At 40.0% G+C, this 23,126-nt stretch overlaps 1 protein-coding gene across 2 annotated transcripts in view; it reads left to right on the top strand.

Moving 5' to 3' along the window:
* Nucleotides 1-440: 440 nt before the first annotated feature.
* Nucleotides 441-23,126, top strand: part of NIPAL2 (NIPA like domain containing 2) — a 77,981-nt gene continuing 55,295 nt past the window's right edge. For both annotated transcript variants that reach the window (XM_061171661.1, XM_061171660.1), the window contains exon 1: nt 441-670. In XM_061171661.1, coding sequence (XP_061027644.1) covers nt 536-670 — 135 coding nt within the window. In that variant the 5' untranslated portion in view covers nt 441-535. The remainder of the gene's footprint in view (nt 671-23,126) is intronic.

Below are 23,126 nucleotides of genomic sequence, written 5' to 3'. Positions count from 1 at the left end.
AACTCGTGACTTTTCCATATGCAAACCATTTTAAAAAATACAAGTGAGAAACACTGCATCTGAGATAGAGAGCTGGATTGCCAGGTACAGGCGGAGTGAAGGTGGCTGCTTTGGGTTCGCCAATGTCTCCTTTCACTCTTATTCACTTCGATAAGTGTTGACTCCGCGCCGCTGGGGCTGGAAGGGCTTTGGCCCCGACAGGTGCGGACCCGGCGCGCAGAGGGGCGCGGCTCTTCTCCCCCTTCGGGCCCGTGAGGCCTCTGCGCGCCCGTGCCCGGCGGTGCGACGATGCGGAGCGAGCCGAGCCGCCCCGGGAGACCGCAGAACGCGGGGCTCCCCCGGCAACCTGGCGCCGCGCGGGGGCGGGAGCCAGGTGGCCACGGCGCGCCTACCTCGCCCGGGCACCGAGCAGGAAGTGGCTGCGGCGCGGCCCGGGCGCGGCCTCCGCAGGGCGCGCCTCCTTTGTGGCGCCGGGCTGGGCGGCCGGGCCGGGAGGAGGCGGGAGCCCGAGTCCCAGCGCGGGGAGCGAGAGCTAATGGCGGCGCCTGCGCCCGGGGGCCCCGGAGCCGCCGCCTCGGCCGCCCTGGACGAGCTGTCCCGGAACCTCACGTACGGGGCGCTGGGCGCCGGCAATGGCTCCCTGTCGGGCGCTTGGTACCGCCGGAACCAGGTAAGGGCCGGCCGCCCCGCCGCCTGGTGGGGACCGGGGTGGTGCCGCGGCGCCTCCGGCCACTCTCCCGCCGACTCTCAGAAGGACACCGGGCTGTCCAAGTGGGCAGAGCTGACATGATGTTATCACACATTGACTTCACTGCCCCTCGTTTGGGAGAGCGGGAAGCCCTGGTCTGCCTCTCCTGGGCATCGGTCCCTGGGAGCGGGTCGCACAGGTCTGCGGTCATGGGCCTCTGGGTCCCCAACCATCCCGCCTCTCCGGCCTGAATCCGCCTTCTTCTCCCGGAATGATTCTAGGAGTGCGGGGCGAATCCCCTCCACCCATATTCCGCCCCCCCCGCCAGGATCATTTTACAGTTCAAAAAAAATAAGTGACACTCTGTTCTCCGAATCAGAGAACTCGTTAAGGGCCGCCAAATGTCACCTCTGTGCGGATGCTCTGAGCGTGTGCGTGTGTGTGGGTCCCCAGTGGGTCAGCACAGCTCTTGCATTGCAGCGAGAGGATCGCTGATGCTCTCAGCTTGCGATTGCCAGACTCCTTTTTCACCGGCCCTTTGGGGAAACGTCGAGAGCCTCAACAACGTGCATGTACGCTGGAAATACACGTTTAACAGGATCAAAGAGGATTAGAGCTGCCCGTTTATCTGGGGCTTGGTTTAAGATCAGAAAAAAAGCCCTTCCTCTAGCCGTATTTCTGTTCTTTCTAGTGGGTGCAAGTGATCTTGATATGGTCGATTCCAAGCTTCCTTCTGTTTTCATATGGGTGTTGCTTTGTTCTTGTTCTTTAACAAATCAATGGTTCTTTTTATTTTACAACAATATAATTATAAAATATTTGTAGCTGTTGGTCTACATCAGGGGTTTTACCAATAATCAAAGGCCTAGAAGCCTTTTATGCTTGAAAAGTGTTTCGAATGTTAGTTTCTGAAATGTTAAAATTTTGTTTTCAAAAACAACACGGAAGATAATTTACTTATATAAAGACAAAATTAGCATGTTCACGTTATTAGTATTCAACAGAGGAGAGAGTATCACTTTGAGTCTGTTTAACCACAAAACATACTAAAATAGGAAAAATGGGGGGCACAGAGCCTATTGGATTCCATTTCTCCTTGCTTCCACCCACAGGAGTTACAAAGACAAGAATTGCTTTTTATGGGAAGTTCTTTGAGCATATCTGTTACACTATGCTTATGCTAGCATATGTTATAAAGCATATTATATATAATATGCTTATGCTAGAAGCACTCCCAATAAAAGTTTAAGAATGATATTTTGTCTTTTGGTAAAGGAATTAAAGAGTAAATGTGACCTACCATGGCATCATCCAAAACAGGAGGACATTGTTTGCAGAGTGGAAACCTCTGCAGTCATTAGTTTTCTTTAATGTTTCCTGGAATTCAAGATCGTCTTGGCTCTCTGACACCAAACACAGCTTATCGTGTGACATAAATGTGAGAATTTAACTTTATGTTTGCAAAGCTTAACTTGCCTTTGACAATATAGATTTGTACAGGTTAGAAAGGGTGTATCCAGGATATGCTAATTGAAACTACTCAGCTGACACCCAAGCATAGCTAGTTTGAGGTAAGACTATATCAGCTTTTCCCATTATTATGCAAATTTAGACTGTCTTATAAGATTGTGGTATTTTATCCTTTCAGCGATTGCATTTGTTTTTAAGCAAAAGTAAAAATTTATTTTTAAAAATTCATTCAGCAAACATTTTATTGAATGCCTCTAGTGCTGGGCAGGCCAGTAGAAATAAAATGGAATCTAATTTTTCTTTTCTTTCCTTTTTGGACACTAACTGAATACAGATGGCTGAAAATGGGAGTGGCTCCAGGAAAACAAAATAAGAGATGAAAGTTTAGGACTCGAAACTAACCTTGATTTCTGGATAGCCAGGGTTTAATAAGTTTTATCACTACTGAAATGTTTGAACAGTGTCTGTTCACTGATAGCCCAGCTTTCTGTGTCTTTCCAAGAGACAACCATCAGATCTGATAAATTAACCTTACTCACAGAAAAAGACCAACTTCCCTGAAACACATTCAGGTGACAGATGAATATTTAACAGTGCCCACTTAGAATCAGTGTCGTCTAAGGCAAAGATGTGAGTGCTTCTAGAGGAAGAAATCCCAAAACAAGTAGGAAGTAGAAGTTCAATGGGGAAAATGTTTTAGGGAATCAGGGAAGTGAGGCCTTTGCCCCATCTGCATCTCTTAGGAGTCTACCTATACAAGTATAAATGCAATAAAGTTCTACAGATGTATTTTCTTTATGTTTGATCCACAAGTTTTCAGTATGAAAAATAATGTGTCTGAGATGGTTATTGAGCTCCCTGCTTTGTACAAATCACTGTGGGATATTCAACATAGTCTTTAGACTCAACCCCTTCCTTCCTTCCTAATGTTATTAGGTGCTTGGGGAAACGAGCTATGCGGGTAACTGTAAAACAAGGCAGTATGTTTTAAGTGTCGTGTGAGGAATATAAAGTCCTTTGGGAATTCAGAGCAAGGTGGCTTTTAGCAGGGGCTATCAAGGTTGTTTTGTGGAGAGGTGGTATTTGAGCTGGACACCTAAAGACAGAGTTTCATTGATGGGAGTCACAGGTGGAAAGCATTCCAAGAAAGGGAAAAGTCTGGAGACCAAGGAGCAGCCCATGCTGTCTGAGCAGGTGCCCTTCTGAACATTTTTGTACCTAGAGTAGAAGTCAGTGGCCATTCTGGTTGCAATGGAAAACTGACACTGACTGGAAAGTGGAAATACAGTTTTGGGTCTTAGATGTTGTCATGGATTGCCGTGAAGGACAACAGGTTAAGAAGTTTGGACTATATCTGGTAGACAGTGGGGAGCCATTGAAGGTTTTTCAAACAGGGAGTAAAAGGATCAAAACAAATTAAAGACATTTAAATTAGGGTTAGGGACTTCCGTGGTGGCTCAGTGGTTAAGAATCCACCTGCCAGTGCAGGGGACATGGGTTTGAGCCCTGGTCCGGGAAGATCCCACATGCCATGGAGCAACTAAGCCCATGCGCCACAACTACTGAGCCTGTGCTCTAGAGCTTGCAAGCCACAACTACTGGAGCCCGCGCGCCTAGAGCCCGTGCTCTGCAACAAGAGAAGCCACCGCAATGAGAAGCCCACGCACTGCAACAAAGAGTAGCCCCCGCTCACCACAACTAGAGAAAGCCCACGTGCAGCAACGAAGACCCAACGCAGCCAAAAGAAAAAAAAAAGAACACACAAATTAGGGTTAGCAGGATGCAGAGGCCTCTAACTGGCTAGCTATGGACTGAATCCAGCCCGTAGACGTATCTTGTGTCAAACTGCAGAGAGGTTTAGAAAATGTTTAATACGTTGCCAATGTTTAAAAATGAGTAGATTATATATAAGGTTTCAAGTTTCCATGATCTGTTTAAATCTTAGAAGTGCTAGCAACTTGGCCCTCTTTCGCACGTGATAACTGTGAGGGGGAGTTCACTGTTTAGAACAACTGTGCTCCCCACTTAGGCCCCTCTCTTTGCTCTCATCTCCTTTGCCTACTCGCCCTCGTAGGCACTTAACTTGCAACCAGCGTTAGAGGCTGTTGTCTAGTTTCTGCTGTCAACTAGCGGAGTTCACGTGGGCGTCACACTGGGCTTCAGTTTTCCTTACTGGTAAAATTAGGCTTAGAATAGAAGATCCCCAGGCTCTTTCATGCTATCTGGTTGAATAAATAAGTGCCAATCCGGCAAGGCTGTAGAGGGAATGGACAGGAAAGGATGAACGTGGGAATATTGTGAAGGAGGGGTTTTGTGGCTGTTTCTTAAGTTTATGTATGTTGCTAAATATCTAAATTCATAAAGACACTGTCAGAAAGGTTTATTCTGCATAGGGTGAAATGAAAAATTTAGATTTTTTTAATGTCCTTTATTTGAACTTTTGATGTTCAATGGCTTGAATTTTTAAAGTCAACATATTTAGAGGAAAATTGATACAACTTGGCAGGGAAGAGGCGAATCGAAGAGACATTTGTTATGCATTTACTATGTGACACTTTATAGCTATTATCTCATTGGAGCCCCAAACAACCTCGTAAGGTACATATTATCCTCACTGTTCATGTAAGGAAACTTGTGTTAAATAACTTGCCCCCAGATCTTACAGCAAGTAGATTTAACTGCAAAGCTATTTTTATTCCATGCCTGAAGACCATTGCTTAGAAACTAAGGCTTGAAAAGAATGTGGTAGAGGAAAATGAATATGGCTTGTCTCACTGTACTAAAGAAAAATGGCGTTGAGTTTTATATTGCCCTTTTATTGATTTTGCTTTGCTACCGTTTATCTCCTTTCTGCTGGTCGCTGCATCTGATTGCCTCTTAGAGAAAGAAAAGTGCCAAAACTTACAAATAACCAAAGGGCCAGGTAGAGGTTGCTGGTCCTTTCCATTTCCTTCCCAAGAAAAATCCCTTTTTTGTTTTGTTTATACTTACTGACCTTTCTTTTTTTTTTTTTTTTTTTTTGCCTTCCTTATATATCCAACATGGCATTTTCCCTTTACCACATTTTCTTCGAGATGTATGTGTAAGGCAGCAAAAAGAAGGAAGGAAGAAAATGATTACCTCAAAGCTTTTGTAATCATTATCATCATCATCATCCCATGGTCCTTATTAGAGGAACAGACTCTTAATGCTGTTGTGAATTTGTCACACCACGTGTTTGCCTTTAAATCTACCTGATATCCTCTTTACGGCTTGATTTATATTAACCAGGTATAATATTTGCATTAATGCAATCAGCTAAGTTCAGGCTGTGGGTAACTTCAGTTTACAGGTTTATGTGGCTTGGTTTCTTCAAAAATCATTTTTACAAGGAAAAAAAAAAGGAGAGCAAGGATAGAGGGAGAACCTGTAGATTAAAATACACCTAAAAGACCTATTAGGAAAAAAGACGGCCTTCATTCACAGTGTTTAGGGATGCACACTTGGGTGATAAAACTATAGAGAAAAGCAAGGAAGTGATTGCCATGGAGTCAGGCCAGTGTTTCCTTGGGGAAGGGAGAGGCTGGAATGGGATGAGGCAAAGGGAGGTCTTTGGGTAGGCGCCCAATTTCTGTTTCTTGATCTGGATGCTGTTATGAGGGTATTTGCCTTATAATAATTCATTTTAGTAAATTGTTCATCTATATCATTTTCTTTACAGTTGCCTGTATCTATTATATTCTACAATTTTAAAATGTTAAGAAATATTAGGATTGCTATGACTGTTCAACTTGCATGTTTTACCCAGATGGTGTGGGAAATGGTATGCCATATTCATTTTGTTTGCTTAGGAGAATTATTTAAACAATTTCTTTTTAAAATGTTGGTGATTGTTCAAATTGGCATTTGAGAGTTTACCATGGAAAGGATGACATTCCCCTAAGCTATCCTTTTTGTTCGAGGATAGTGTGGTTTAAAAAGCTCAGCCTCTTTACTAGGTGCGTTGGCAAGTTTCTTAATTTCTCCAAATCTTGGCTTTCTCTACTGAAATGGTAATAATAATAACACTACATACCTTATAAGGTTGATGTAGGAATAAAATAAGATAATGTATATCAAATAGTTAGCAGTTCCAGACACATAGAAAGCACTCAATAAACACTAGCTATTATTAGAAGTATTACAGTCAACCTACAGTATAGGAAATGTCATAAAATACATATTTCTAATAATTAATAATTATTGTACTTAACTCATTACAAATGGAAATAAGAGAAATTATGTCAGTTATTTGATGTAATTCTGTTTTCTTTAATCTAAAACCACTGAATTCTCTACATCCAGTGCCTTCCTCACTCCCTTTGATGTTTGCCTCCCCTTCACTCTCCAAACATATTCACATTACAGAACACTTCCTGATTGCAGTAATCTCCTAATTGGAACACTTGTTATCTTGAAGTACTAAGGCGAAGATTCCTCCCATGTCTAATGCCACTTCCCAGAATTCAGGGTTGGGGTGGATGGGTGTGTAGCCCTGGGAACAGCTGACAGGTTTTGGTGGCAGTAGTGTGATGATGTCTTCAGACATTGACTATAGTTTAACCACCCAGCAGGACCAGCACCCCAGCTTGGGAAGGCTCATGCAGTGTTAGCGTTAAGACTTAAATGCTATTTATTTTAGCTTAAGTGTTTTTTGTTTTTTGTTTTCTGAAGGTCCAGCATTCCTCTATTCAGTTTACACATTTTCTAACCTACCTCACGTGTTCCGTCCAACAGAATTACATTTTACATAAAGTCAGAGCTCTTCGCCGGTCTGTCCTGGTCCACCAGAGTGTCCTAATTGCCTGGAGGCTGGCAGATAACACTCCACTTCCCCTCCACATAGTTCTCAGCATGTGCATACCTGTACATTTGCTTCACCTTGTCACTTGCTTGGCCCTTGGTCACTCCCAGCATGGTCTCCTGTCATCTTTGGCACCCGTCGGGAGACACGGAGTAAATACAGGCTCGTGTAAACACAGGCTAACGCATGTTTAGTCATGAGCTCCACACCTCACCAAATATTGAGTTTGTCCTGGCGTGACTCCTTCAGAAACCCACCCTGGCCATGGCAGGTCGTCTTGAGGCCTGCCAACAACCCCACCTCTGGTTTCCTAAGCCACCCTCTCACCTTCTCGGCACCTCTCAAATTTTCTCCTTTCAGTAACTTGGACCCCTGGCCTGACTTCTTTAGCTTGCAACGGGAGTCCATCTCTCTTCTGGCTTTTGAACTTGGCTTCCCTACCAAGAATGCTTTGTAAGTTAAGAGGCTTTGGTTTTCGAGTCACAGGAAACCTAACATTAACTGGCTTAAGTAATAGAGGAAATTAATCAGTCTGGATGACGTGGAAGGCTGGAAGAACTCTGGGTCCACACCAGCCTTGATCCACAGTCTCCAACAACATGGCAAATGCTCGGGTTCTCACTGTCCTCTTCAACTTCTGTTCCTCAGGGCTTTTGTTTCCACTTTTTGCAGGCTCACCCTCCAGCCTACATTCTCCCTTTCACTTCCAGGAAGGAAAGCTTGACTTTCTCCAGCACTGAAAATACATCGGCTTTAGTCTGCCTGGACGAGGTGGGTATCCACTGGCAAAGGCAGTGTCCCTTGCTTCGTCTCAATCTTGCCTCTACCTGCTTAGCGATTTCTTTACCATCGACAATCTTCTCTTCAGTCGGTAGGGATCTCCTAAAAGTTTAGTGGATTTAGGTGAAATAGTGTGGTATGTGAGTGCAATGTTGTATGGAGTCCTAGAAGCCATGTCAGCATTGCTGATATGTCATTCAGGCTTGAGGAGAATCCCGTGAATTCTGGGGGGTCTTTTTTCTTCTTCAGCCTTTGGACTTGCAGGGCTCTGGTTGTTCTGGGGCTGTTTGGGAGACAGCAGCACCCTGTTCCCTCTCGTCACAGCCCACATTAATCTTGATCAGCTAATCGACAATGAGGGCCCAAAATGCAACCAACATTCCACTCAATAAGAGAAAAACAAATACCGTATGCTAACACATATATATGGAATCTAAGAAAAAAAAAAGGTCATGAAGAACCTAGGGGTAAGACGGGAATAAAGACACAGACCTACTAGAGAATGGACTTGAGGATATGGGGAGGGGGAAGGCTAAGCTGTGACAAAGTGAGAGAATGGCATGGACATACATACACTACCAAATGTAAAATAGATAGCTAGTGAGAAGCAGCCGCATAGCACAGGGAGATCAGCTCGGAGCTTTGTGTCCACCTAGAGGGGTGGGATAGGGAGGGTGGGAGGGAGACGCAAGAGGGAGGAGATATGGGGATATATGTATATGTATAGCTGATTCACTTTGTTATAAAGCAGAAACTAACACACCATTGTAAAGCAATTATACTCCAATAAAGATGTTAAAAAAAAAAAAAGAAATCACAAGCAGAGGGTCCTTCTCAACAGAACAGTGTTGGGTAGTGATATCAAAGAAATTGGAAAACATGGACTGTGTCCTCAAACTGTAGCCATACATATGTGTGTGATATACATAAATTATATCACGTGTACATTATACAATGTACAATGTGTATGTGTGAAAGTGAGATAGAGAGACAGAGAGAGAGACCGCTTTTGAAATACTTGAAAAACAACATTTGAAGGGCTGGTGTGAAGCTACCCTTGCTTATATAATCTGATGGATTGCTTCCATTGTGCTTCCAGGACTAGCATAGTACAGTTATGTAATTGTAAATAAAGAGAGCCAAAGCAGAAGAGGAAATTGTGTGATGTACCTTTGGATATGGCTGCCTGAGTCACAGCAGTGGAGAAATGAGTGATTGTTTGTGAACAAGGTACGAGCAGACCTCATGTTACAAGCAGCTGCCACAGCCATAAAATAGAGAATAATTCTGAGTTACATGTACAGCATTTTATTAGTCTTTTGAACTATACTTGCAGACCCAAATCACAGTCACCATCAATGAGTCCTATGGGTATCATATGTGGGATGATCATAAAGTATGTTGGAACCTGCCTGCTGGACCAGTGGGATGCGAGAATTTTGCCAGGAATGGGGGAAATTATCTTGGCTATGAGGACTGACCCTTTAGAGGCAATGAAGCGTCCAAGTCAGAGTGTCCCAGAGGAGAAAATTTGAACTTGATTCCTGCCTTGATGTCAGAAAGATCTGGTCTGGTGGGTGGCCTGGCAGATATGTGTCAGTGAGTGGCAATGTCATGATCCCTCCTCCATATTGAGGCACAAACTCACCCAGTGGCTGGGGCCTGACATAGACAATAGAGTTTAGTCTCCAGGAGGATGGAGCTGGCAAAATACAGCCAGAGTTCAAGGCAGGCATTGCTCTCAAAACGGACATGTACTCTTGAAACCTAAGCAGGTGTTGGGGAAAGAGCTGTCATTCAGTGAGCTCCCAAGTTTCCAACTTTAGGGTAAGAAGCCTCTCGCAAACCCTGGGCTGGCCCTGCAAAAGGCAGCCTGCAATCCTGCTTCTTTGGAAACAAAAGATGACAGATTTTTTAAATTATTATTATGAATATGTTCTTGAAAAATTTGAAAGTAATGGGACCTCATCTTGATCTGGATGCAAGCAATAGCATTCTTTGTGTTCATCATGTCTGTCCTTGTTTCAAAGATTCGCCTTTCCAGTGTTAAATGGGGTTGATTTGTTTTGTAATAGAACCAAGTTTAAGATTTCCTTAAGTGATATCACACCTTCCTTGACTATTGTTGCTCTCCTTTTAACAAAGTGTTAAAAGCCCCCAAAGGATGTCTTATTAAATTTTTCCCATAAATTTGTTCTGCTGCAACTTAAATTTCTCAAAAGCAAAAAAACACGGTGGCTTCTTAGTAAGCTTAGTAAGGCTTATCCTTAATGGAGTTCAGTTTTTTAAAATAATGAATGTACAGTTATGTAAGTAAATGTGTCCCTGAGTAAAAGACAAAATGTAATAGTGCTTAATTGTATGGAAAGGCAATATGTTGGGCTTTTCTGCCTAGGTTTTAAGGTTGATTAAAAATTGGCGTGGGACAGCTTGTAGAATAGCAACGATATACTGTGGTATGTAACCCTGACCTTTTCTGTTGGCTCTAAATCACCAGATTTGGATCCAGTGTCATGAGAGTTTCTCAGGATAGAAAGGCAATAACCGTATAGCATACAAAAACCAAGACAACAAATTAAAAATCTGTTCCTGACTGAAAATTTTTCTTTCTTCTTTTTCACGTATGGGATTATAGTTTTAACTTAGTTTGGGTTAGTATTGAAGACAACGCAATTATCTACAAGGGCAAAGGAGATTAGTGGTAAGAATAGTCCAACCCATTCGGTAATCTAAAAAGCATTTCATATTTCAGGTTGCCTCCAGTGTTTGCTGCGATGAATATGAATATTGTTCCTCCATGGCCCTGTTGTAATTCACTCTCCACATGTCCCCTACTTCTTCTCTGAGATCCCGAAGTGTCTCCTAATTGGTTTCCCTGTTCCCTGTCTTGCTCCCTCCTGGTCCATCCTCCACACTGTAGCCAGGATGAGTCTTCTAAAAGTCACGGCTGGACCTAACATTCTCTGGTTTAGAGTCCTGCGTGTTGTAGCACCACCAGCAGATCCATGGCACGAAAAGGCTCCTGCCTGCCTCTCCGGTCCAGCTATACTGGAGTCGTGCAGATGTGATTAAGTTAAAGATCTTGAGGTGGGATGATTATCCTGGATTATCTGGATGGACCCTAAATGCCGTCACATGTCTCTTTTTATAAGCGGAAGACCCAGGGAGATTTCATGTGGAAGAGGAAGGCACTGTGGCCACAGAGACAGAGATTAGAATGATATAACCATAATCCAAGGATATGTCAGCAGCCACCAGAAACTGGGGGAGGCAAGGAATGGATTCTCCCTTAAAGCCTCTAGAGAGAGTGTGGCCCTGCCATTTTTTTTTTCTTTAATCCTTGAAATAAAAATTTTAATGACTGAAATTAATAACTAAACAGATTAGGTAAACAGTAAATTGGAAACAGCAAAAGAGCCTTATATCACAGCATAGGCAAACAAGTTCCAGTCTGTGCACCTGTATGCAAAATGTTATTTTAAAATAAGACTTCTAGAAAAAAATGTAGGAAGTTTTCTCATGACCTTTTAACCCAGATATAAAGGGTACCACACATAAAGTTAAGGATCAATAAGTTTACTTCCTCAATAGAGTATATTTAAGTCCGTTGATTACTTAAAAGTTTCTATGCAAAAAGAGGCAAGACACAGAGTGAGAAAAGTTGTACGGAATGCATATATTCCAAAAGAAATCATACTGGGGATAAAGTACTCTGACACATCAAGTACAAAAAGACTGCCACCATAAATTAAAAATTGGACAGTCTGGAAAAACATTTAATGAAACAAGAGAGCCAAGTGGTTTATAAGATTATCTGAAGGTTCAACATCATTGGTCATTATAAAAATGGACATTTAAACCATAATGAGATGTGAGGTTCTCCAGAATAGCTAAACTTAAAAAAAATTGCAATACCAAGATACCAAGTGTTGGATGGGGAGAGAGGCACCTGGAAATGTTATTTACTACTATATAACATTTTGAAAAATCTTTGTGAGTAATTATAAAACCCAGACATATGCATACCCTATGAACTAGCAACTGAACTTGTTGGTATGTGGGCCCTGCCATCTTGATTTCAACCCAGTGAAATTGATTTTGGGCTTCTGGGCTCCAGAACTGTGAGAGAATAAATTTCTGTTGTTTTAAGCCACCAGGTTTGCGCTAATTTGTTACAGCAGTCACAGGAAGTTAACATACTCTCCAACCTAGGCAGATTTGTACTTTGTCCCTTCTGTTCCCATGGGTTCTACAGAACGTACCTCTATTATAGATTTCACAGGTGGTAGTCTGTTATTGGTCGCTTTTTCTACCTCTTCTGAGCTTATCGAGGATACCTTTGCATCCTTAGTTCCTGAAATAGGACCTAATATTTAGCAGTTACTAAATAAATACCAAATGGGTGCATGACTGAGTGAATAGCTTCTGGTGTGGGCTTCGAGTTGTCTGTCTCCCATATCCACCATCTTCTCTCTGATCACTTCCATTTCATGTCCTTTTCCTCCACCTTGTGTGTTTTTCCCAAGCAGTGTCTACCTGTGGTTTTAAGCTGTGCAGTGGTTTTATTTTTCTGCTTGATCTCTTTCCTTGGTTCAGCCAGCTTCCTTTTTATTTCTTGCTTTTATTTCTTTCCTTGTTATCATCTCCTCTTTTAACTCTTTTTCAATGAATCCATATTCTCTTTAATTTCATTGAGTCTATAAAGCAGAATTTTTTAACTTCTTAGTTTGCAAATTTTCCAACCTATAGATAATTAAGAAGAATAATACAGTAAACACCATATGTCCTTCACGTGGAGATTCACCAGTTGTTAACATTGTGAAATATTTGTTTGTTCTCTCTCTCTCTCTCTCTCTGTTTTTTATTTTATATTGTCATGTATCATTTGAAAGTAAGTTGCACACATTATGAGTCTTCACTCCTAGAAACTTAAGGATGTATCGCCAAGATTTTGGATGTCCTCCTATCCCCTCCCAACTTTCTGGAAGTAGATTTGTGTCTACCTGTTTACTAGGTGCAAATAAAAAACAACCCCAGCTCATTCCTAAGAGTTTCCTGTGAGATGAAGTGACCTGAATGTTCATTTCTCAGGTATATCATTCCCTTTCAGGTTCAGGCTCTTAACATCATTCCTGCAGTGATTAGTTGACCTAAATCACTTAACCTGTGGTATTTCTGGTATTCGAAACTGGATCACTCAGGTCCATGTTCAGGGATATTTTACTGCCTGGAACAGGAGGTAGCATTATTCTAGTTGTGAGTTGAATATGACTATTACAGTGTTCAAGACTAGCTCTGAATCTATGGTTCTTTTGAACCATGTACTAGCTCCACTGGGTCTGATTCCAGATTTATGTTTTGAAGGCAGAGCCAGGAATATGGTTGAGTTCAAAGCCAGAACTGGGATAGACTATGACCAGTTCCACACATCCCTGTTATCATATCCCATTGCCATCTGGCCAAACTGCCCACCCATGGATTATAGGTCAATAACTTTATGTGAAATATCTAAAGAACATTCTGACACCAAAAAGTAGGAGATAAGATTGTTATTCCAAATAAAACAAAAACATCCTTACTACTCATTAGTGCTGATATTTTGAACCTCATTCTCCATAAATTGTTTGCTGTGGCTCCCACCATCTATTTGTCAAGCCAACCTGGAAAAGCCAGAAATTGAGCTACAGTACTGACGGGAGTGAGCACGGCAAAAATTAAGGCCATGTTTCTGTGTTTCTGGTCTGTACTTCTAGCTGCATTGTTAAGATGTGGAGCAACCTTTCCTTCTAACTATTATCTTTGCTTTATTTTATTTGCACTGAGAAAAAGAAACAGATCCTGCTAATTTTAAAACTGTGGTAAATTGGCATTGACTAGCCAGATGGTTACCTATTGCAGTCTGTGAAGAAATGGTGATTCAGACATGAGCTGGGTGCCTTGGGGCCAGAATTTGCCTAGTATCTATCTAGCTGTGTGACTTTGCACAAGTCACTTTCCTTCTCTGGCCCTCTGTTCTCTTTCCTGACCACCAGTCTCCAGATCAACAGGGAGGGGAGAAAAGAGGGCAGGGGAGAGAAGAGCTCTGAGTTTCCACTAATTCTAATATGCTAGAAATCAGATAACACTCTGAATAAAGTAATGAAGTAAACTAGATGTCTTTAATTTAAATGGCAAGTTTATAAGGGCTGCTCACTGTATGCAAATGACACTTCTGATTGCAGGTGAGGATTTTGTAGTCATTAAAGCACATTTACCAGAGCCTCTACTTGGAAACAGCGTTTAGTAATGCTTGCCTCAAGTCAGTCTATGTCCTTGAAGGTAATTAAACCACCTTTTTTAAGAAACATTGCAAATTTGAAGCTTCCCTCCCCAACAATTAGGGGCATTAATGAGGATTTACTGAATTACTACTCTTTACAGGTATGTGCCAAATGAATTTAATGAGCATGCAACTAACCTTGAATAATTAGGTAAATTTTCAGAAAAACGAAGAATAAGATATACCAGTTTATAATGTGTACTGGCATACTTCCGAGATATTGCATGTTCAGTTCCAGACCACCACAATAAAGCAAGTATCACAACAAAGTGAGTCGCATGAATTTTTTGGTTTCCCAGTGCATGTAAAAGTTATATTTACACTTACAGTAGTCTGTTAAATGTGCAATTATATTGCATATTGCATCATGTCTAAAAAAACAATGTATATTGATTTAAAAAACACTTTATTGCTAAGAAATGCTAACCATCATCTGAGCCTTCAATGTGTCATAATCTTTTTGCAATAGTAACATCAAAGATCACTGATCACAGATCACCATAACAAATACTATGATAATGAAAAAGTTTGAAATATTGCAAGAATTACCAAAATGTGACACAGAGACACAAAGTGAGCAAATGCTGTTGGAAAAATGATGCTGATAGACTTGCTTGATGCAGGGTTGCCACAAACCTTCAATTCGTATAAAATGCAGTATCTGCAAGGTGCAATAAAGTGAAGCACAATAAAATGAGGTATGTCCCTATTAGCAGGAAACTGTTTCTGACACCTGCTTTATACCTATATATTTCTGTTTTTTTAGTATATATGAATTCACTAGATTTTAAAAGTCAGGGGCTTCCCTGGTGGCACAGTAGTTAAGAATCTGCCTGCCAATGCAGGGGACACGGGTTCGAGCCCTGGTCCGGGAAGATCCCACATGCCGCAGAGCATCTAAGCCTGCACCACAACTACTGAGCCTGTGCTCTAGAGCCCGCGAGCCACAACTACTGAGCCCACGTGCTGCAACTACTGAAGCCCACGCGCCTAGAGCCCGTGCTCTGCAACAAGAGAAGCCACTGCAATGAAGAGTAGCCCCCGCTCGCCACAACTAGAGAAAGCCCACACGCAGCAACGAAGACCCAATGCAGCAAAAAAAAAAAAAAGTCAACAGGCAACTTTCTTTTATTTATTTATTTTTGGCTGCGTTGGGTCTTCTTTGCTGCGTGCGGGCTTTCTCTAGTTGCGGCGAGCGGGAGCTACTCTTCATTGCGGTGCATGGGCTTCTCATTGCGGTGGCTTCTCTTGTTGTGGAGCATGAGCTCTGGGCTCACAGGATTCAGTAGTTGTAGCAGGCGGGCTCAGTAGTTGTGGCTCACGGGCTCTAGAGCGCAGGCTGAGTAGTTGTGGCACACAGGCTTAGTTGCTCTGCGGCATGTGGGATCTTCCCGGACCAGGGCTCAAACCCATGTCCCCTGCATTGGCAGGCAGATTCTTAACCACTGCGCCACCAGGGAAGCCCCAGCAGGCAGCTTTCTATTGCACACTAGTGGACACTTAATTGTTGAAATCTGAATCCTGGGACAAGCTTGTTCTCTCACGAAACTGAGTGTTTGCTGTATTCAAACCCCAGTTGATTATAAAATACTGTTTGATATCTTCCTAGGGCCAAAGGTCAAAATTTACTATTTCTAGGCAGTGTATAATCAATCTGAGACTATTTCAGTTCAAATAGCATTTAATAAACAACTTCTCTGTGCCAAAGACCTCTACTAGTCATTAGGGTTACAAAGATGAGTTGATAAGTCATAGCTCTGCCCTCAAGGAGTTTATAGTCTAGAGGGGAAATGCACTTGTAAAAAATAATTATAGTACAGTTTAATATATGTACTGATAGGCGTGTATAAAGACTCAATTCAAAAGGAGGCCAGGAAAGCTAAACTTGAAGATAGATCTGAGGAAATTATCCATAACTCAGTACAAAGAGATAAACAGTTGGAAAATATGAGAGCTATTTTAGGAAACAAGAATTAAAAAGTCCAACATACTTGTAAGAGGAGTTCCACCTGGAGAGAATAGAGAGAACCATAGATATTGGATTGTAGTTGTGTAAGATGTTAACATCAAGGGGAGGACTGGGGGAAGAGTGCCTGGACCTACCTGGACATTTCTTTGCAACCTACTGTGAGTTCATAATTATTTCAAAATTAAAAACATTTAACGGTAATTACTGAAAGACTATAAATAAGATGTGTAACTTCCTAGCCAGAAGAGTAGGGGAAAGAAAAGAATAAAGAAAACTCAATCATTTCAACAGGATTCAGGAAAAGAGAAATTAGAAAGCAAAGAAAAAGCAAGATAACTACAAACACAAAAAAGATAGAAATAAAGGAAAATATATTTATAATCACAATAAACAAAATGGACTAACCTCCCCATCTGACAGAAAGTCTCAGGATTTTTTTTTTAATCTAGTTATTTTCTATATATAAGAGACTTGACTAAAATATGATGCAGAAATGTTAGTGATGTGGAAAGTAGCAAATATCAAAAGAAAGCAGCTACAGTAATAGCAGCTAAAATAGATTTTAAAGAACCTAATGATAAAAGGAACAATTACGGGGCGGGGGGAGCGTGGTGGTGGTGTGATGAATTGGGAGATTGGGATTGACATGTGTACACTATGTGTATATAATGGATGACTAATAAGAAAAAAATAAATAAAAATAAACATAAGTAAATAAATAAATAAAAATTAAAAAATTTAAAGAAAGGAACAATTAGCTGGGAAGAGAAAACAATCCTGATCCTGTATACACCTAGGACTATAGTCTTAAAATATATAAATACATGTTTGAGTAGATTTTTAACATACCTCCCTAGGCAATTGATAGACAAAGCAATCCACAATTTAGTAAGAATATCAAAGATTTGAACAATGACTTAATGGAGATAGATAGATGAATGGATAGATAGATAGATAGGAAGGAGAGATAGATGAATGGATAGATAGATAGATAGGAAGGATATATAAAATGTATTAACTCAACTTTTAAATACTTTATTTTCAAACATACATGGAACACTAATAAACTTGACCCTACACCAGCAGGTCACAAAACAAATTCCAATTTACACTGTATAATAGGTCAAAAGCAAATGTTAATATACACACAGTGTATTTTCTGCCCACAACTCAGCAAAATTAGAAATTAGTAATAAAGTGATAATCAACACCCCATTCATTTAGAAATATTAAAAAACACATCTCTGAATAATATAAGGCTCAGATAAAAATGATGAGATAATCAGAAAATATTTAGAACTAAATGCCAATGAAAACTGTACATGCCAAAACTATGCAGGCAGCTAAAACAGAGGGTGTACTTAGAGGGAAATGTAAAGCCCTATTTGCATGATAGAAAGAAACAGAAAAAGCTAATGAGTTAAGAGTCCAAATGAAGAAGATGAAAAAAAGAAAAGCTGAGTAAACAAAATAGATAATAAAAATAAATCGAGGAAAGAAAGAAATATATTTGTATCAACTTCAGAAAAAAAAGTCACTTATCTCTGGGAGGAAGAAGAGACTGAAATAGAGCTAGTTACATTTGTAACATTTTATTTCTTTGGGCAAAAAAAAAAGATGTAAATGCTTTGTGTTTTTAAAATTATTTTTTATAACAACTTATTGAAATATAATTCACATATCATATAATCCATTCATTTAAATTGTACAATTCACTGAGTTGTACAATCATTACCCCCAGCCTTTAGCTGTCATATGAACAATACTGGTACGTAAATTTGTGTACAAGTTTTTGTGTGGATATATGTTTTCGTTTCTCTTGGATATATACCTCCGCATGGAATTGCTGAGTCAAATGGAAATTCCATGCTTAACTTTTTGAAGAACTTCCAGACTGTTTTCCAAAGTGGTTGCACCATTATATATTTCCATGAGCAGTGTTTGAGGGTTCTGATTTATCTACATCCTTATTAACACTTGTTATTATCTGACTTTTTGATTATAGCTATATTATTTGGTATGAAGTGGTATATCACTGTGGTTTTGATTTGCAATCCCTGATGACTAGTGATGTTGAACATCTTTTCAATGTACTTGTTAGCCATTTGTCTTCTTTGGAGAAATGTCTATTCAGATCATTTGCCCATTTTTAATTGGGTCATTTGTCTTTTTATTATTGCATTGTAAGTGTTCTTTATATAGTCTAGGTATAAGTCCCTTGTCAGATATATGATTTTCTCCCATTTTGTGCATTATCTTTTCACTTTCCTTGATAGTGTCCTTTGAAACAGAAAGTTTTTTAATATTGATGAGGTCCAATTATTTTTTCTTTGTTGCTTACGCTTTTTTTTTTTTAAACATCTTTATTGAAGTATAATTGCTTTACAATGGTGTGTTAGCTTCTGCTTTATAACAAAGTGAATCAGTTATACATATACATATGTTCCCATATCTCTTCCCTCTTGCATCTCCCTCCCTCCCACCCTCCCTATCCCGCCCCTCTAGGTGGTCACAAAGCACCGAGCTGATCTCCCTGTGCTATGCGGCTGCTTCCCACTAGCTATCTATTTTACATTTGGTAGTGTATATATGTCCATGACACTCTCTCACCCTGTCACCTCTCACCCCTCCCCCTCCCCATATCCTCAAGTCCATTCTCTAGTAGGTCTGTGTCTTTATTCCCATCTTGCCACTAGGTTCTTCATGACCTTTTTTTTTTTTTTCTTAGATTCCATATATATGTGTTAGCATACTGTATTTCTTTTTCTCTTTCTGACTTACTTCACTCTGTATGACAGACTCTAACTCCATCCACCTCATTACAAACACCTCCATTTCATTTCTTTTTATGGCTGAGTAATATTCCATTGTATATATGTGCCACATCTTCTTTATCCATTCATCCGATGATGGACACCTAGGTTGCTTCCATGTCCTGGCTATTGTAAACAGAGCTGCAATGAATATTTTGGTACATGACTCTTTCTGAATGATGGTTTTCTCAGGGTATATGCCCAGTAGTGGGATTGCTGGGTCATATGGTAGTTCTATTTTTAGTTTTTTAAGGAACTTCCATACTGTTCTCCATAGTGGCTGTATCAATTTACATTCCCACCAACAGTGCAAGAGTGTTCCCTTTTCTCCACACCCTCTCCAGCATTTATTGTTTCTAGATTTTTTGATGATGGCCATTCTGACCGGTGTGAGATGATACCTCATTGTAGTTTTGATTTGCATTTCTCTAATGATTAATGATGTTGAGCATTCTTTCATGTGTCTGTTGGCAATCTGTATATCTTCTTTGGAGAAATGTCTATTTAGGTCTTCTGCCCATTTTTGGATTGGGTTGTTTGTTTTTTTGTTATTGAGCTGCATGAGCTGCTTGTAAATCTTGGAGATTAATCCTTTGTCAGTTGCTTCATTTGCAAATATTTTCTCCCATTCTGAGGGTTGTCTTTTGGTCTTGTTTATGGTTTCCTTTGCTGTGCAAAAGCTTTTAAGTTTCATTAGGTCCCATTTGTTTATTTGTGTTTTTATTTCCATTTCTCTAGGACCTGGGTCAAAAAGGATCTTGCTGTGATTTATGTCATAGAGTGTTCTGCCTATGTTTTCCTCTAAGAGTTTGATAGTGTCTGGCCTTACACTTAGGTCTGTAATCCATTTTGAGTTTATTTTTGTGTATGGTGTCAGGGAGTGTTCTAATTTCATACTTTTACATGTACCTGTCCAATTTTCCCAGCACCACTTATTGAAGAGGCTGTCTTTTCTCCACTGTATATGCTTGCCTCCTTTATCAAAGATAAGGTGACCATATGTGCGTGGGCTTATCTCTGGGCTTTCTATCCTGTTCCATTGATCTATATTTCTGTTTTTGTGCCAGTACCAAACTGTCTTGATTACTGTAGCTTTGTAATATAGTCTGAAGTCAAGGAGCCTGATTCCTCCAGCTCCGTTTTTCGTTCTCAAGATTGCTTTGGCTATTCGGAGTCTTTTGTGTTTCCATACAAATTGTGAAATTTTTTGTTCTAGTTCTGTGAAAAATGCCAGTGGTAGTTTGATAGGGATTGCATTGAATCTGTAGATTGCTTTGGGTAGCAGAGTCATTTTCACAATGTTGATTCTTCCAATCCAAGAACATGGTATATCTCTCCATCTATTTGTATCATCTTTAATTTCTTTCATCAGTGTCCTATAATTTTCTGCATACAGGTCTTTTGTCTCCTTAGGTAGGTTTATTCCTAGATATTTTATTCTTTTTGTTGCAATGGTAAACGGGAGTGTTTTCTTAATTTCACTTTCAGATTTTTCATCATTAGTATACAGGAATGCAAGAGATTTCTGTGCATTAATTTTGTATCCTGCTACTTTACCAAATTCATTGATTAGCTCTAGTAGTTTTCTGGTAGCATCTTTTGGATTCTCTATGTATAGTATCATGTCATCTGCAAACAGTGACAGCTTTACTTCTTCTTTTCCGATTTGGATTCCTTTTATTTCTTTTTCTTCTCTGATTGCTGTGGCTAACACTTCCAAAACTATGTTGAATAATAGTGGTGAGAGTGGGCAACCTTGTCTTGCTCCTGATCTTAGTGGAAATGGTTTCAGTTTTTCACCATTGAGGACAATGTTGGCTGTGGGTTTGTCATATACGGCCTTTATTATGTTGAGGAAAGTTCCCTCTATGCCTACTTTCTGCAGGACTTTTATCATAAATGGGTGTTGAATTTTGTCGAAAGCTTTCTCTGCATCTATTGAGATGATCATATGGTTTTTCTCCTTCAATTTGTTAATATGATGTATCACGTTGATTGATTTGCGTATATTGAAGAATCCTTGCATTCCTGGAATAAACCCCACTTGATCATGGTGTATAATCCTTTTAATGTGCTGTTGGATTCTGTTTGCTAGTATTTTGTTGAGGATTTTTGCATCTATGTTCATCAGTGATATTGGCCTGTAGTTTTCTTTCTTTGTGACATCTTTGTCTGGTTTTGGTATCAGGGTGATGGTGGCCTCGTAGAATGAGTTGGGGAGTGTTCCTCCCTCTGCAATATTTTGGAAGAGTTTGAGAAGGATAGGTGTTAGCTCTTCTCTAAATGTTTGATAGAATTCGCCTGTGAAGCCATCTGGTCCTGGGCTTTTGAGTGTTGGAAGATTTTTAATCACAGTTTCAATTTCAGTGCTTGTGATTGGTCTGTTCATATTTTCTGTTTCTTCCTGGTTCAGTCTTGGCAGGTTGTGCATTTCTAAGAATCTGTCCATTTCTTCCAGGTTGTCCATCTTATTGGCATAGAGTTGCTTGTAGTAATCTCTCATGATCGTTTGTATTTCTGCAGTGTCAGTGGTTACTTCTCCTTTTTCATTTCTAATTCTATTAATTTGAGTCTTCTCCCTTTTTCTCTTGATGAGTCTGGCTAATGGTTTATCAATTTTGTTTATCTTCTCAAAGAACCAGCTTTTTGTTTCATTGATTTTTGCTATTGTTTCCTTCATTTCTTTTTCATTTATTTCTGATCTGATCTTTATGATTTCTTTCCTTCTGCTAGCTTTGGGGTTTTTTTGTTCTTCTTTCTCTAATTGCTTTAGGTGCAAGGTTAGGTTGTTTATTCGAGATGTTTCCTGTTTCTTGATGTAGGCTTGTATTGCTATAAACTTCCCTCTTAGAACTGCTTTTGCTGCATCCCATAGGTTTTGGATCGTCGTGTCTCCATTGTCATTTGTTTCTAGGTATTTTTTGATTTCCCCTTTGATTTCTTCAGTGATCACTTCGTTATTAAGTAGTGTATTGTGTAGCCTCCATGTGTTTGTATTTTTTACAGATCTTTTCCTGTAATTGATATCTAGTCTCATAGCGTTGTGGTCGGAAAAGATACTTGATATGATTTCAATTTTTTTAAACTTACCAAGGCTTGATTTGTGACCCAAGATATGATCTATCCTGGAGAATGTTCCATGAGCACTTGAGAAAAATGTGTATTCTGTTGTTTTTGGGTGGAATGTCCTATAAATATCAATTAAGTCCATCTTGTTTAATGTATCATTTAAAGCTTGTGTTTCCTTATTTATTTTCATTTTGGATGATCTGTCCATTGTTGAAAGTGGGGTGTTAAAGTCCCCTACTATGATTGTGTTACTGTCGATTTCCCCTTTTATGGCTGTTAGTATTTGCCTTATGTATTGAGGTGCTCCTATGTTGGGTGCATAAATATTTACAATTGTTATACCTTCCTCTTGGATCGATCCCTTGATCATTATATAGTGTCCTTCTTTGTCTCTTGTAATAGTCTTTATTTTAAAGTCTATTTTGTCTGATATGAGAATTGCTACTCCAGCTTTCTTTTGATTTCCATTTGCATGGAATATCTTTTTCCATCCCCTCACTTTCAGTCTGTATGTGTCTCTAGGTCTGAAGTGGGTCTCCTGTAGACAGCATATATATGGGTCTTGTTTTTGTATCCATTCAGCCAGTCTGTGTCTTTTGGTGGGAGCATTTAATCCATTTACATTTAAGGTAATTATCAATATGTATGTTCCTATTCCCATTTTCTTAAATGTTTTGGGTTTGTTATTGTAGGTGTTTTCCTTCTCTTGTGTTTCTTGCCTAGAGAAGTTCCTTTAGCATTTGTTGTAAAGCTGGTTTGGTGGTGCTGAACTCTCTCAGCTTTTGCTTGTCTGTAAAGGTTTTAATTTCTCCATCAAATCTGAATGAGATCCTTGCTGGGTAGAGTAATCTTGGTTGTAGGTTTTTCTCCTTCATCACTTTAAGTATATCCTGCCACTCCCTTCTGGCTTGCAGAGTTTCTGCTGAAAGATCAGCTGTTAACCTTATGGGGATGCCCTTGTGTGTTATTTGTTGTTTTTCCCTTGCTGCTTTTAATATGTTTTCTTTATATTTAATTTTTGATAGTTTGATTAATATGTGTCTTGGTGTGTTTCTCCTTGGATTTATCCTGTATGGGACTCTCTGTGCTTCCAGGACTTGATTAACTATTTCTTTTCCCATATTAGGGAAGTTTTCAACTATAATCTCTTCAAATATTTTCTCAGTCCCTTTCTTTTTCTCTTCTTCTTCTGGGAC

Source organism: Eubalaena glacialis, chromosome 17 (assembly GCF_028564815.1).
Source record: "Eubalaena glacialis isolate mEubGla1 chromosome 17, mEubGla1.1.hap2.+ XY, whole genome shotgun sequence".
NCBI classification, from domain to species: domain Eukaryota; kingdom Metazoa; phylum Chordata; class Mammalia; order Artiodactyla; family Balaenidae; genus Eubalaena; species Eubalaena glacialis.
The sequence above is the reverse complement of the archived record's forward strand: the minus strand, read 5'-3'. Positions and strand labels throughout refer to the sequence as shown.